At 36.6% G+C, this 17,272-nt stretch overlaps 1 protein-coding gene across 1 annotated transcript in view; it reads left to right on the top strand.

Moving 5' to 3' along the window:
• PTPRQ (protein tyrosine phosphatase receptor type Q) overlaps positions 1 to 17,272 on the top strand; it is a 210,728-nt gene that overhangs the window by 48,259 nt on the left and 145,197 nt on the right. The window contains exons 15-17 of the mRNA XM_054719730.1: positions 5,486 to 5,668; positions 6,107 to 6,208; positions 12,295 to 12,415. Coding sequence (XP_054575705.1) covers positions 5,486 to 5,668; positions 6,107 to 6,208; positions 12,295 to 12,415 — 406 coding nt within the window. The remainder of the gene's footprint in view (positions 1 to 5,485; positions 5,669 to 6,106; positions 6,209 to 12,294; positions 12,416 to 17,272) is intronic.

Raw genomic sequence — 17,272 nt, 5'->3', positions numbered from 1 at the left:
CCATATCTCTGATATTCAAAGTCAAGGGATGAGATAAAGTCACATCAGGGTGAATGTCCTAAAGCTGAAAAGAAGCATATAATTATGTCCTGGGGGCATTATCTTATATAATAAAGAGGTAATATGCAAATTGACCATCACACCCTCACACAGGATGGCCGCCCACATGTGGTCACAAGATAGCTGATACATAATGGCCAGCAGGGGAGGGCAGCTGTGGGCAATCAGGCCAGCAGGGGAGGGCAGTTAGGGGCAACCAGGCCTGGAGGGGAGGGCAGTTGGGGTTGACCAGGCCAGCAGGGGAGGGCAGTTAGGGGTGACCAGGCTGGCAGGGGAGTGGTTAGGGGGTGATCAGGCTGGCAGGCAGGCAAGCGGTTGGGAGCCAGCAGTTCTGGCCTAAACCAGCAGTCAGACATCCCCCTAGGGGTCCCAGATTGGAGAGGGTGCAGGCTGGACTGAGGGACAACTCCCCCCCCTCCTCCCCGCCCAGTGCACAAATTTTGTGCTCCGGGCCTCTAATAATTGTATAATTTGGGAAATCAAGGAGGAGCAAGTCAAGGACTAAGCAGAAGTGGCCAGTGAGATAGGAAAATAATCAGGACAAGATCATGTTTTGGAAGGCAAGTGAATAACGATTTTCAAATAGAAGGAATTTATTTCCTATGTCAAATGCTACTGACAGTGCTATATCATGTAATTGTTAATGATATAGCAAGATGGAGGCCATTGATGACTTCACAGCAGTAGGTTTCATGGAAAAAATATGGGGAAAATAACTAACTGAAGCAGGACTTAAAGAGACAAGAAAATGGACTAAACAAGTAAAGACATATTTTGATATAAAATGGAAGGTAGAATGGAGCAACAGTTGAAAGGACAAGTAGAATCAATAATCCTTTTTTTTTTTTTTACTGTGTACACACGTATATAGTCCTATATAATTAACCTTTTGCACTCGGATGTCGAGTGTGACTTGACATGTTTAGCATTAGAATAAAGGAATCGAGAAAAAAGCAAGCGAGTGCAAAGGGTTAAAGCCTAATATGCTAAGTGTCCAGTCATCCGTTCAACCAATCAAACCATAATATGCTAATGATATGCTAAGGCCACTCAGCCACTCACTATGATGTGCACTGACCACCAGGGGGCAGACACTCTGACCAGTAGGTTAGCTTGCTGCTGGGGTCTGGCCGATTAGGACTGAGCAAGATGAGGTGGACATGCCCTAGAGCCCTCCTGCAGTCTCTCCCCATCTGGCCAACCTCCCGCGTCCCTCCCCGGCCCTGATCTTGCACCGGTGGGGTCCCTCAGCATGGCCTGCACCCTCTCGCAATCTAGGACCCCTCTGGGTATGTCAGAGAGCTGGTTTCAGCCCAATCCTAGAGGCCAGGCCGAGGGACCCCACTTGTGCACAAATTCGTGCACTGGGCCTCTAGTGATATAAATAATTCAATAAAAAAGGAAAAATAAAAATCCAACAGAGGGGGTATAACTTCAGTTCTAAAGCATTGGACTATATAGATGGAATAGAACCTAATGCAGAAGTGGAAGGCTAGGACTTGGAAAGGAGCAGAGGAGAAGAAAATTAAAGGAAAATTGGTGGTAGAAAGATAATGCAATTCTCTTCTGAATTGCTTCATTTTCTCAAGAAATAAGAGGCAATATATCAGCTTTGAATGAGGAGAGGGATGATACTAGATGTTTGTGGAGAGAAAAAATGGTGAAAATATACACAACAGCATGGGAGACTGAATTAATTAATTAATTATATATATAAAAGCTATATAGTGAAAACTATTTTATTTGATATTTGAGATTATAAATTTATATGAGACTAGTCACCATGAAATTATGTTTTATTCAGACATTTTCAACTGTTAAATAGCTGATATGAAACTAGCACTGAGTTTGGTTTAAACCAAATTGGAATTTTGCCAGGAAAGTAAGATAGAAAAAGCAGGAGTTGAGGGAGATTGCTAGGGAATGATTTTAGAGACACTGATCTGAGTAAGTAGGAAGGTGGAAGTGAAGATTTGATGAGGATAAAATAATTGCTCGATTGGCAGAACAAGTGTCAGTAAGCTGGAAAGATAGAAAGGGGTTGCCAAGTACTGGCAGTTACTGGGAATGACAAGGTCTTAGGTGTTGCTATGAAAGGTGAGGTAGAGAAAAGATTGTTGGAATTATAGAGATAAAGGAATGCATACACCAGGAAATTGGATAGCTCATTTGTGTCAATGTTGATGTCTCTATGAGTGGTAGAGAGGAAGTCAGTCAACCAGGTGGTAAATTTTTTAAGATGTTTGGAGAAGTGGCAGTGTCACTAGATAACTGTCTTAAGAAAGTGTAGCTCATAAAGTTTTTCAGGAGGAAGGAAGGAGAAAAGATCTGAATATGGCAAAGAGGAGCAATAAATTCAACTATTCAACTCCCAGGTCCTATGGTTATAGAACTTGTGCAGAAAAACAAATGGCTACCTGTTACCCACCCGGGCTAAGATGTAGTGTTCTCAGCAGGTCCAAGATTTCACTGAAGGCCAGAAAGTTAACAAAGCATTCTGAGTAGATTTTGGATGTTTGGGAAGGGATAGTAGGATTATCTTGCTATATATTGTTACATCAAATTATGTTCTGATTTACAAACCTTCCAAAAATTTTAGAACTATCAACATTCTTAGGTCAATTTTTTTTCTATGAAGTCTTACTTAGATACAATACACTTCATAGCAGGTAATAATTGGCATGGGGGGTACTGTATCTACATTTTCAAGTCTTCAGAATTTTATTTCTCTACTTTATTAAAATTAATAGTACCACTATTTATGTACATGGTATTTAGGATACTAATAAAAGGTTCATTTTTTTTCTTTTGAAAGGAAATAATTTAATAGCAGGACTCTATAATGAAAATAATATTTACATATTTAGTTTATATTGCTTATTTCCAAAATTAGCCATTATTGTTATTGTTCTGTGCAGACGATTTTAAACATTATCTTTGCAACTGCAGTTTTTCATCTCTATGAATTTCTTTTTCTTGAGAGTACATTATTTAAAATTTCATTTATTGAGGTTGTATTGATGGCATTCTTTGTTCTTGATTGTCTGAAGATCTTACTAGTTTTTCTGGCTGTAGATTTCCAGTTGTTTTTCAATTAATTTTAATTGTCAGTCTAATTTTCATTCTTATATAGATGATATGTCTTTTCTGGTGCTGTTAAGACCCTCTCTCTTTTTTGTATACTGTACTTTCACAATGAAGTGCCTAAATATGATTTTTAAAAAACTCTGCTTGGGATTTATTGGAATTCCTTGATCTGAAGTTTCATATCTTTCAATTATTTTGAAAAGTCTTAGCCATGCCCAGCTGGCATGGCTCAGTGGTTGAGTGTCGACCTACGAACCAGTAGGTCACGGTTCAATTCCTTGTCAGGGCACATGCCCAGTGTGGGGCATGCAAGAGGCAACCGATCAATGATTCTTTCTCATCATTGATGTTTCTATCTCCCTTCCTCTCTGAAATCAATCAATATATATATTATATATATGTATATATATAATATATATATGTATATATACATATATATATATAATATATATAAAGTCTCATCCATTATCTTTTTAAGTAACTCTTCTCATTCTATTATTAGACCTTCTTAGTATACCCTCTATATCTGACTGCCATTTTATATATTATATTATCTTTCTCTAAGCTACATTTTGATAATTTCTCCAATACTATCAAATTTCTCACTAAATTTCTCTCTATTTTATCTAATCTGCTTTTACATATCAAGAGAATTTTAAATGCAGTTAGTTTGTTTTTCTGTTCTAGAAAGCCTGTCTGGTTCTTCATCAACCCTGCTTGCTTATTTATATTATTTATTATTATTATTTGAAGAATTACCTGTTTATATTTAAAAAAATGTTTTATTCCTTTAAATATACTAAACATCCATATTTTTATTCTACAGCAAGTTCAATAGCTGAAGTCTTGTGTGTTTGTGTGAGTGCGTGTATGTGAGTATGTGTATTATTTTTTCCCTCTTCTTTGCCAGCATTAACCGTTGGTGCCTAATTTGCTTAGGTATTTAGTGATTTTATTAGTGAATTCATATTCCTTGAAACCTTATGTGTGGGAAATTATGCAGTTGTAGAACTGCAAGTCTGTTCCTAGGAATTTATGTGGCCCGAGTTGAGTTTCTTCAGAAATTTATGTTTACTTTTGTTATTTGCTTTTGAATGATAGCAACTCAGAGTTACAAATTTGTTTTAATTTAAATTCTGAAGTAGAGGTTTTTCATGCAATATAGGCAGCAGGATTTGGGCCACATAAATTCCTAGTAACAGACTTGCAGTTCTACAACTGCATAATTTCTCTTTCTTTCCCACCTCTTTATCAAGAAGAGTGGCAAGAGAAAAAAGTTTCTTTTCTGTCCTCCTTTGCACAGTGGGTTTACTCTCCACTCTCCAGTTCCTGAGAGTGAATAGACCACATTGCCCTAGTCCAATAGTGACCATGCCTGGTGAATTTTATGGCATTCTGCAGAAGAATTCAAGGTGCCCCCTACAGTTGTCCCATATAATGGTTCTGGTTGAAATTGCATTCTTATGGGTTCTAGCTCTTTGTGCAGGGATATCCCTTACCCTTTTTCTGGTTCAAGTCTTTCTCTGGCACAGCTATTAATACAGAAGCTCAAAGTCACTGGGATTGACCAATATCCTCCAAGGCAAAGCTGGCTTTAGTTCTAGCTTCCTTCTGAGGATACTGATTTTACTGTGTTGTTTGTTTGTTTTATTTTATTTATTTTTGTTTTTGTTTTTTGGTCACCACTGTTTTCTTACTTTCCTGTCAACTTGGCAAGTAATTAAAAGAAAAATATGTTTTATTTTATGCAGTGTTTAATTATTTTAAGTAAGATTGTCATTCAGTTTAGAATATATATTTTGCCAGAATTTGAATCCTACATACAGTTAGTTATTTGAACATATGTAGAGAACCATTTATGACCACTGCATTTAATAGAATGAAAACATTAGCAGACACAAAAGAACTAGTGCTTTAAGACTGTTTTGTTGCCAGGCGATAATATACAGCATTATGTCTAGAGAAAATTACTTGCCTTGTCATAGATCTTGTTTTAGACTAAAACTAATTAACTATATATATTTAATTAAAAACAGAATAATTTTAAAGTGTTTTTCAATCCTCTTTCTTTTGTCTGTGTGTTCTGCAGTGCAAGGTAGCTTACTACAGTTACAAGTATTTTAATAAAAATATCATCCTATAAGCATTATTTTATAAAATAATAGTATAAATTTTCTTTTTTGGTGAAATTTTTCTTTTTAGTGTATAATTTACCTACACCGTACTTCATTTAGAATATTACAATCACATTGTAGTGCTCATGAATGAGAAGTTCAACAAAATAGATTTTTAGGATGGAATTATTTTATGCATTTATTTTCTTTTTCTTTTCTTTTAGTGCCTGACAGTGCACCAGAAAATATTACTTACAAAAATATTTCCTCTGGAGAGATTGAAATATCATTCCATCCCCCACATAGTCCTAATGGAATCATACAAAAATATACAATTTATCTCAAGAGAAGTAATGGAAATGAGGAAAGAACTATAGATACAACCTCTTTGATCCAAAACATTAAAGGTAAAAAAATATATATATATACATATACACATAAACACTATATATATATATATATATATATATATATATATATATATATATATATAGTTAAATATTTACCTTTATATTGATAGGATGGCCACAAAATATTAGCTTGTTCTATTATAAATATTAAGTGTGAGTGTGAGCAGTTTTATACAGGCTATGGCACTCTGGCTTTTTGGTTAGATAAGCCAGGAGTTTATTTCAGGTCACATGAAAGAGTATTCTAGGTCAATCCTTGTCCACATTAGCCAGTATCATTTTGTCTTCATGACAGGAGTTACTATTTCAAAGATCTGCATTTCCATTTAGCTTTTACTTTTGGATGATTGTTCAGAGACATTTCATAGTTTGCTTCATTCATATTATTAAAGGATATTTGGTAAGTCTCAACTTGTCAATTTTGTTTCTATTTAGGACTGAAGAAATATACCCAATATATAATTGAAGTGTCTGCTAGCACACTCAAAGGTGAAGGAGTTCGGAGTGCACCAATTAGTGTACTGACAGAAGAAGATGGTAAGTAAGGTAGTGGATAGTGATGTATTTAGAATCCATCACATTTCAGGAAAAAAAAAATGTATGAAGATAAAGATATAATGAAAAACAACAACAACAGTATCCTTGGGTATCAGTTGTGTGCCATTCCAGCATTACACAGATTTCATTGTCATGGTGTAAAAATAGTTAGTATAGTCAGATTTATGTTCAATAGAATCAGGTGTAAGACGCTTTTTAAATTATTCTGGTGTCATCCGTGCCCTGTAAAAAAAAAATCACTAATTTTTTTTTTCATCGGAATTTTTAAGGTTAATATTTTGGTTTGAATAGTTTGAACACCAACTAATGCATTAGTTATAACTGTTCATGAGTTCATTAGTTCAACTTTTATGTTAATAAGAATAGGCATTTACGTAAGTTTTGTAGTAGATTCTGTTATGTGAACCTGCAACAGTTTCTTATTGCATTAGAATTAGTTTGTTAATGAGCTCAGGCTGTTTTCCAGGTTCACTACATAATTTGCAAGATGTTATTCCTGATTGTTTATAGCCTTTTTATTGAATATTTAAACCTACCTTTTCTTAATCTAAATAAAATCAGCTTTACTACCAAGACCACTTTACACCAGTATTTCACCAAGTTAGAGGCATATATCATGCTAAGAAAATTAACTTTGAGGAATATACTTGGGTTTCGATTTTCATTTATGTTTTATATATTGTGTGTTTTGGGACTGTTAATTTTTACTATACAAGGATGCTCTATTCTAATGGGGGGGGGGCGCTGTTGTATCATAAGCATTTGTAAGGTTTTTGTTTTTCCATTTCTGTTTCAAGTTTCCCAGTCTTCAAGCTAGTTTGTATCCCGTGTATGTTCAGATTCTAGTCATTCACCAGGACAAAATGTGCATTGTACACGTGTAAAAGGAAGGCTTTTCTCTGCATTGCTCTTATTTTACTCAGTATAATAAAGTCTTTGGAGCCCCTTCTCCCATTTCAGGTCCCCATGGTTTCCCCTCCACCAAATTACTTCACTAGAGCAAGGTGGTAGGGTGCTCTGGGTTGCCCCAGTTTCTAGGTCTTCTTAGAGGTTAGTCTTCCTTAGTCATTGCCTCTACTTGCTATGCTTATTTCTCCATCAACCTTTACCTGTCCAAAATTGTATTTTTAAAATTAAAATTTTTTTCAATTACAATTTACACTCAACATTACTTTGTATTAGTTTCAGGTGTACAGTATAGTGGTTAGACAATCATATACTTTACAAAGGGTTCCCCTCAATAGTATTTCCAGTGCCCACCTGGCACCATACATAGTTATTACAATATTATTGACTATATTTCCCATGCCGTATTTTACATCCCCAGGACTATTTTTTGACTACCAATCTGTACTTTTTAATGCCTTCACCTTTTTCATCCAGTCCTCCACCACCTTCTGCTCTTTGGCAAACATCAGTCTGTTTTCTATATCTATGAGTCTGTTTCAGTTTTGTTTGTTAATTTATATTCTTTAGATTCCACATAAAAGTGAAATCATGTGTATTTGCCTTTCTGTGATTGACTTATTTCACTTAGGTCAATCTATGCTGCTGCAAATTGTTAGATTGCATTCTTTTTTATGGCTGAGTAATATTGCACTCACCTATTGATTGGCATTTGGGTTGAGTCCATGGCTTGGCTATAGTAAATAAGGCTGCAATGAACATAAGGGTGCATATATTCTTTTGAATTAGTGTTTTGAGTTTCTTTGGATATAACCTCAGAAGTGGTATCACTGGGTCATAAGGCAGTTCCATTTTGAGAAACCTCTATAACCTTTTTCATAGTGGCTCCACCAATCTGCATTCCCACCAACAGTGCACAAGGGTTTATTTTCTTCACAAACTTGCCAACACTTGTTTGTTGATTTATTGATAATAGCCATTCTGACACAACAACCCCTCAACTGTGGGACACAATTATATACCTACCTCAAGAAATAAGAAAAGTCTCAAATAAACAATCTTACTGTACACCTAAAGGAACTAGAAAAAGAAGAAAAACTGAAGCCCAAGGTGAATAGAAGGAATAATAAATATCAGTGTGGAAAGAAATGAAATAAAATGTAAAAAAAAATGCATTTGATCAATGAAACCAAGAGCTGGTTTTTTGAAAAGATAAAGAAGATTTATAAACCTTTAACCAGACTCATCAAGAAAAAAGAGAACACCCAAGTAAATAAAATCAGAACTGAAAGAGGGGAAGTAACAAGTGACACTACAGGAATAAAGAGGATTATAAGAAAACTGGAGGCCCGGTGCACGAAATTAGTGCACCTAAGTAAAATAGGCAAACTAACTAATTTGTCAATTTTTTAACATACACATTTGGAAAACCCATTTTATTTTATAATGAACTTTCAGCTTTAATGGACACCACCTTGCCTGAATTAGCCCGTTATATTGAGGTAAAAAGATCATACACCATTATCAAATGGGTTTTATTTCTGGGATGCAAGGTTGGTGCAATATCTGCTAACCAATTAACGTTATACATCACATGAACAAAATGAAGGATAAAAATCATATCATATAAATAGATGCAGAAAAACATTTGACCAAATCCAGCACCCATCCTATATAAAAAACAGGTAATATGCAAATTGACCATCACTCTAACACACAAGATGGCTGCCCTCATGTGGTCAAAGATGGCCTCCCCCATGTGGACACAAGATGGCCACCATAAGATGGCCGGCAGAGGAATGCAGTTGGGAGGGACCAGGCCTGCAAGGGAGGGCAGTTGGGGCAATCAGGCCTGCAGTGGAGGGCAGTTAGGGGTGACCAGGCCAGCAGGGGAGGGCAGTTGGGGGAGACCAGGCCTGCAGAGTAGGACAGTTAAGGGCGAATAGGCCGGCAAGGGAGGGCAGTTAGGGGTGACCAGGCCAGCAGGGAAGGGCAGATGGCAGCAACCCAGGCCTGCAGAGGAGGGCAGTTAGGGGTGACCAGGCCGGCAGGGGAGGGCAGTTAGGGGCAATTGGGCTGGCAGGGGAGGGCAGTTAGGAGCAATCAGGCTGGCAAGGGAGGGAAGTTAGGGGTGACCAGGCCAGCAGGGGAGAGCAGTTGGGGGTGACCAGGGCGGCAGTGGAAGACAGTTAGGGGCGACCAGGCTGGCAAGGATAGCAGTTAGGGGTGACCGAGACAGCAGGGGAGGGCACTTAGTGGCAATCAGGCCAGGAGGGGAGCAGTTAGGTGTCGATCAGGCTGGCAGGGGAGTGGTTAGGAGGTAATCAGGCTGGCAGGCAGAAGCAGTTAGGGGGAATTAGGCAGGCAGGCAGGTGAGCAGTTGGGAGTCAGCAGTCCTGGATTATGAGAGGGATGTCTGACTGCCTACTGGGATCGGGCCTAAATGAGCAGTCGGACATCCTTTGAGGGGTCCCAGATTGGAGAGGGTGCAGGCTGGGTTGAGGGACACACACACACACACACACACACACACACACACATGGACACCCGTGCACGAATTTCATGCACCAGGCCTCTAGTTTATGATAAAACTTTCAGCAAAGTGAGAATAGAGGGCTCATATCTCAACATAATAAAGATCATATATGACAAACACACAGTTAGCATCATACTCAATGGGGAAAAACTTAAGATCAGAAACAAGACAGGGATATCCACTTTCACCTCTTATTCAACATAGTACTGGAAGTCCTAGCTACAGCAATCAGGCAAGAAAAAGAAATAAAATAGATCCAACTTGGAAAAGAAGAATTAAAACTGTTATAATTTATTTGCCCAGTTCTTTATTTCTATTCTAATTAAATTGTTCTGAGAATTTGAGATCTTATATGAAAGGGCCTAGGATAATAGTGAACATATATCTCAAACAGTCAGAGCTTGTTACCTCTCAAGTCAATAGTTTCAGTGCATTGACTATGCATCTGAAAACCTGGTTTGCTAAAAATAGAGTCAAGTTAAACATCCATCCAAATCCTTGGCCTCGTCATTGATACAATTGCTAAGGGTAAAGAAGACCCCCTTATCAAAACACTGCAAGGAAATTGAGAAGGGATAAAGTCCTGATGAAGTTTGATTTTTTTTTTTTTGATATTAGGAGTTCCTTGCCCTCATGGAGCTTTCAGTTCAGTAGAAGAGATACAAATTTAATAAATGTATACACAAATAATACTTATAATTCTAATTATTGGTATAAGTGTTCCCAAAATTATTCACCAGGAAAAAAGAGGGACTCCAGCTATTCTGAGACATCTGGGAAAGTTATGTATAACCTGTGACTTGAAGGAAGATGACTAAAGAAGTAGGGTGAGAGATAGGAAAGATCATGCCAGGCACAGAGAGTAGGTGCCTTATGAAGACCCTTCTCATGTATTCTCATATTCTCTGTCATGATGAACTGAGTAAAATGCAAAAGACGTTGCATTTATTTTTCTAATTTTTATACAAATGCCAAAATGATTATAACAGTCAGAGCTTGTTACCTCTCAAGTCAATAGTTTCAGTGCATTGACTGTGCATCTGAATACCTGGCTATGATAGATGTGCAGTATTTGTTTAGATAAGCATATTAATTATATTTATTAAGCAATACAAAGTATTACATAAAAATGTGTTATACAAGGATATAGTAAGATTAAGTATAAAACACCAGGAATTAACGCATGTTCCACATAAATATATTAAAGAATAGTATAGAATAGAAATGCCTGATTACAACATATGTTTAAATCAGTGTTATTTTTTATTGAAATATATTTTCCTCCAATAATAAAAATGTTAAGTTTTGCAAAGATATTAGGGAAAATAGCATAAGCTTTTGTTTTGACAAATGAGAGCTCTCAGATAGAAGTAATGCATGTCTTGGGAAACAGGCATCTCCAAATGATATGTGGATTCTTGTGATAATCAGTATTTGATAGCATTTTTATTGTACTGCCAGTGGGAATACCAAATGAAAATACAAATACAGCTGTCATCATTAGTTCTTAGAACTTATAAACCTTTTCTCTGCTCAATAAACCTTTTTTTTAAACATTGTTGTTACCAAAATAATGAGAAAACACTCAGAGACACATGTATCTACACAACTATAACTAAGGTTATTCAGAAAATAAAAATAATTCAGGTAGTATTTTATCCAAATTATTGGAAAAAGTGATGTGCACATGTACAGATTAATAAATTAACATTGTTTGAAGATCTCAAAAAATTCCCAGAATTTCTATTAACTTCCTACTTGTTCATTTTCCATGTAAAACTGTAACAATGATCAGTTTTAGTGATTTATTCCATTTTATATGTAAAAGTTGCATATTAATAGTCCAAAACATAACTATACTGTAATACAGCACCTGAGAAATGACATTCTAAATGTTTTATCTAAATGGAAATATATACTTGGCTAGCTGGTTTACAGCAATTTCTTTTAGTGCTTGTTCAATTAGAATGGCTAAAGTATTTGATTCCTTACACGATTATAGCAGAATGAGATGTAGACCCTAAGCTGTATTTTCCTATTTATATGCTGCATTGGTGTTTCCTTTGTACACTATTCAGCTTCAAAAATGAAATGAACAGATATCTATATTATTTTACATTTCATTAACACAGCTGAAATTGAGGTGTGTAGTTTTTATTTGCGAGGTCAGTCATTTTAACTGCTTTCCCAATGTTATGCTGATCACTTTCACTTTTTAAATGTGGATTTTTCCCCCATCTATTTTTATTTTGTAGGGAGCTTTTTTTTTTTACTGTATATTACATTTATTCACCACATAGTTTCATTTTTATTAGAGAATGATAATTTACCAAGATGTACTTGAGCAGTAGGTGAATCACTGTGAAATACTCTTTGCTCTTTTTTCTCATGAAATGCTTTTTTCCATTGAATCACAGAAACAGATGTTCTAACACCACCATGCAAAATCTTCTTTTATCATCTCATTTTGAAAGTCAACATCAGTTTCTCATGGCCATGGAGAAAAACACTGTACCTGATTCATTTACCAGAAAGTTTATAATAAAAAATGTTGTGCACCTTCATTTTAATCTTTTTAATATACGTTTAATAAAATGCATCATCTTTTACTCTAACTTTTCAGCTCCTGATTCTCCCCCCCGTGACTTCTCTGTGAAACAGTTGTCTGGTGTCAGGGTGAAGTTGTCATGGAAACCACCCGTGGAGCCAAATGGAATTATCCTCTATTACACAGTTTATGTCTGGTAAGATTTTTTTTTTCTTTTTTGGAAATAGTTCTGAGAACAAGTATTAATCTGTAACATAATAGGAATGTGGTTTATTTTTTTTTTATTTCAAAATGTGATACTACATTAGGAACCTGATTATTAATAGGCTAGTTAATATGCTTTTATTAAGAAACAAGTTTTTCCATATTATGTGGAAATCCAAGCATAGTCAAATAATATAGTTTTTGTAACTAAAACAAAGACAATTATGTATTATGCATAATTATACTACATTTCTGCTCATTAAAATTATTGATCCATCAACTTAAGTGAATAGAGAATATAATTTTAAACTCTTCCTGAGTTTTACTCAACTATTTTCTATATTACTGTTCTTTTTAACTTTTCTTGAATATAATCATTTTAACTAAAATTTAAAAGATATGTCTTCAGAAATCTGTTACTTAAGGTCAGTTTTCTATTGAAATGTAAACAGTGGATTTATAATTTTCTAATAACTTTTACCTGATTACCTATTTATGCATTAATTGTGAAAAAGTTAAAATCTTATAGTGTGTCTCCTGTCAATTAATAACATGGCAGTACTACTTCATGAAAACTCAATAGATAAAAATCCTAATTTTCATCAATGTTAATGCTCTTAGAATGATTCATCAGTTTTGTAATATATATCCTAGTGCATTTTAAATATCTGAACTCAGAAAATACATTTTATACAATATTTTATGGAGCATAGGCATTTCTTACATTTAGATTCCTGACTTGGAAGATCCAGCATTGAGAGGCTACAATATTTCAAAGAAATTTACTTTTTTCTCCTAAATTAAAATTTTTCTTTTCCTATTCTCTCTTTAAACTCTTTACGTACTGCTGTGTAGGACTACATCTCCTATGTTCTTCATTGACTTATTCCTAGTCATTTTTTTCCCAGTCATGGTGAAATTAGGAGTGACATGAATGATGTTAGTAGGAAGAGAAGTAGTGGGAAGAAGTTAATTGTTCTCTTCTTGTTACCATATTCATTCATTTATTTATTCATTTTTTAATCCCTTCAATTAACAATACTGAAGAAAATACACATAAGCCCCCTACCCTCAAGGAGTTTATATCTAAAGGGATAACTGGATTGTATACCCACAAACAAACTAATGAGGGGAAGTCAAGGGAAAGAGGGCTACTGTACTATTGCTTGGGTGCTTGGGAAAATCCTCTTTAAAGAGGCATTGAGTTGTGATCTGAGGAGGACAACGACCTCCCTGTCACGGGAAGATCTGCAGGGTGGAGTTGTCCAGGAAAAAGGGACACCAACTGCATAGGCTCAACTGCATAGGAAACACAACTTACCATTTTGAAGACAAGAAAGGAGGTCAGTGTTTCTGAGGTAACAGAGACAGAGGAGAGTAATACTGGGGGGCAGACAGAGGTCAATAGCCAAGCCACAGTAAGGATTCAGTTTTCATTTTAACAACGATGGGAGTTACTGGAGAATTTCAAGCACTGTGGACACTTTACAGAGAGTGAATTGTAGGGAGCCAATGGTCTAGCGGGAACCTCGTAGGGGTGCTGTTTTAGTAGTCTTTGCAATAGATGATATTGGCCATGGAAAAGACAGATGGGCCACTGAAGTTCTGACGAGCTGACAGGACTTGGTGATGGATTTGTTGCAGGGATAAAAAAAAAAGATAAATCAATGATAACGTCCAGATTTTTTTTTTAATCAAGCATGATACCCCAAGATTTTGACATCATTTTACTGAGTTAGAATAAACTGAAAGGGAAGTAAGTTAATGAAAGTGAGAGTCAAGATTTTTCTGGCTAGAGTTCCCAGTCCCTTCTCTATGCAGTGATCATGCTTGTCTCACTAAAGCATCAGGGTGTTTTTAGCATCATGTGTGCAGCACACACAGAGACACACAAGGTTAGACAGCATTCTGTGGGGTGTTGTCTACCTGCTTCTTTTCTCTCTGGTTATGAACTGTTACAGTCCATCAGACCCACTTACTCTAGGAATTCAGCTATAATTCTAAGTTATCTATTTTATAAAATTCTGAATTTTATAAAAAGATAGTAGGATGCATTGCAATGGCATTTATGTATATTATACGACCTTTCCAGAATATAGCAAGACTATATAATTTTGTATGGCTCATATGAATTCAGATGTTATGTAAAATGACCTCATGTTCTGTGACTGGCTTTTTGTGCTTTTTATAATGTTGGTGTGGGAAGTGAGGACACTGATTCAGGGTAAATCATTCTTTTCTCAACCCCTCTGGGTTTAGTTCAATTTCTTTTGGGTAAATAATTTAAAGTTCACCTCCCCAACAGTGCTTTTCCCCTCCTCTTTCTATGAGTATTTCTTTTCTGTTTCACTTCCTAAGATGGATTCTAGGTATAGGGGAAGTCCAATGAAACTGGGGTGAGGGAATTTCATGTCTGTGATACTGTGATTTATCTGACCTGGCTTCTGGGGAATCATTCAGGTACTGACCTGCAGTCCTAGCTTCTAGTTTCAATGTTCTTACTTTCTGTTTTGTCCTTGATCCAACCCCAGGCTTCTTCTAGTGCCCTGGGTCTCAGCATGTCTGTCTCAACTCCCAGAGGCACTTGGTTGTTTTCCCTGCCCGCATCTGCAGTGTGCAGGATGCGAAGGTGACTTCCACACCCTTCCCTAGCTCTTCAGTGTCCACTAGAGGAGCCCTTAGGTCTTGTTGGCCATGGTACTAAATAGAAGACAAAGATTTTCTGAGAGGCTTGTCATTTCTCTTCATCCTGAGAAGGAACAAGTCCTTTACAATGGGATTTCTTTCACAAACCTATTTGGATGTTTTGATCACTCTACCATCACCCTAAGATCCCAGGACACCCTAGTTATACTGCTTTGCCCTTTTCTTCCTCTCACTCTTTTTTAGTAGTGCAAAGCTTTTTATTTTTTTACTAGTAGCCCTGTGCAGGAATACGTGCACCAGTAGCTCACTGCCGCCCTTCAGTAGCTCTCCCCCCGTTGTCCCCCTCCCCCTGTCCCCCTCATAGCTTGCTGCCCTGCCCCCTCCTATAGCTCTCCATCCCTGCTTGTAGCCAGTAGCTCACTGTCACCCTCCTGAAGTTCCCTCCGCCCGCCCCCCCCCCATAGCTTGCTGCCCTGCCCCCTCCTGTAGCTCTCTGCCGCCCACTTGTAGCTTGCTTCCCCACCCTCCTGCTAATCTGTGATTCGGTCATTACACAGTGGGTTGTTACGCTTCACGGCGTAATGACCATTTGCATATTACATTTTTATTATATAGGATTTTTATTCTTGATTGATAAAAACTTTAATTTTTTATCTACTCCTTCCTCTCTACACCATCATTACTTATCAAACTCTATGGTCTCAAATCATACAGGATTGACTCTTGATGTATAAAGAGAATGTAGAAAAAATTTTTCCCTCTACAAAACTTGGTTTCATTTTATACACACACACACACACACACACACACACACACACACACACACACGGAGAGAGATAGCTTGAAAGGGAGGGGGCAGGGAAAGGAAAGAGAGAAAGAGAGAGAGAGAAGAGAGAGAGAGAGAGAGAGAGAGAGAGAGAGAGAGAGAGAGAGAGAGAGAGAAGATTTACTTCTTTGTTCATTGCTGTATCCAGAACAGAAAGCCACCTGGCTTATAATTGAGATCATATTTTAAATGGATGAATGAACTAAAAGTATATTTTAAGAGTTAAAAATTGATATTGACTTTTTCTCGTTGACTTTCTGCCATAAGAGCAGTGATGCTCTTCCAGACAAAGGATGCCTCGGGTTGAATGGGGTAAGATCACATAAAGAAAGAGCAAAAGTGGAAAAAACATGTCAGCATGTTCAAGAATATTATCTGTAACAGACTGAGATATATATTAATGATAATTAAGTATAGAGAGGCATTTTTAAATTTCCAGTAACTTCTCACTAAGATACTTATTGGTAGCTTTAGAAACTTTAGCTCATGTAGTTTAAGGAATAGTCATAATTCTTGGTTCTTTCACAGTCACTAATGCCTTTTGAGGATTTTTTCCATATGTTTTATTGGGAAGAATAGGAGGCAGGTATCATAACATAGTGCACATGGTTCTTGAGTCAAAGAGACATGGGTTTGAATCCTGACTCTGACACTTACTTATCTGTATAGTTCTCTTAAAATACTGTATAAATTGTGGCTATTATTAATAGCAGGGTTTCTATTTCTCTCATAATTCTACTTCCACTGTTTCAGTTGTTCCAATAATTACTTTAAGAAACAACAACAACAGCATCTTTGGTTATTTATTCTTTTCATTATGTTCACAAGATGCAGGCTTCTTCTTTTTCTTAAATTTTTAAAGAAGTCTTTATTGTTTAGATTATTACAGTTGTTTCTCCTTTTTCTCCCCATAGCTCCCCTCCACCCTGTTTCCAACCCACCCCATGCCCTTACCGACCACCCCCCATTGTCCTCGTCCATAGGTGTTCAATTTTTGTCCAGTCTCTTCCTCCATCGCCACACCCCCTTCCCCCGAGAATTGTCAGTCCACTCCCTTTCTATGCCCCTGATTCTATTATATTCACCAGTTTATTCTGTTCATCAGATTTTTTATTCACTTGATTTTTAGATTCACTTGTTGATAGATATGTATTTGTTGTCACTTTGTTGTTCATCATTTTTATCTTTAACTTTTTCTTCTTCTTCCTCTTCTTAAAGAATACCCTTCAGCATTTCATATAATACTGGATTGGTGGTGATGAACTTCTTTAGCTTGTTCTTATCTGGGAAGCTCTTTATCTGACCTTCAATTCTAAATGATAGCTTTGCTGGGTAGAGTAATCTTGGTTGTAGGTTCTTGCTATTCATCACTTTGAA

This window comes from Eptesicus fuscus, chromosome 7, assembly GCF_027574615.1.
Source record: "Eptesicus fuscus isolate TK198812 chromosome 7, DD_ASM_mEF_20220401, whole genome shotgun sequence".
Taxonomy (NCBI): Eukaryota; Metazoa; Chordata; class Mammalia; order Chiroptera; family Vespertilionidae; genus Eptesicus; species Eptesicus fuscus.
This window is presented reverse-complemented; position numbering and strand designations above follow the sequence as displayed.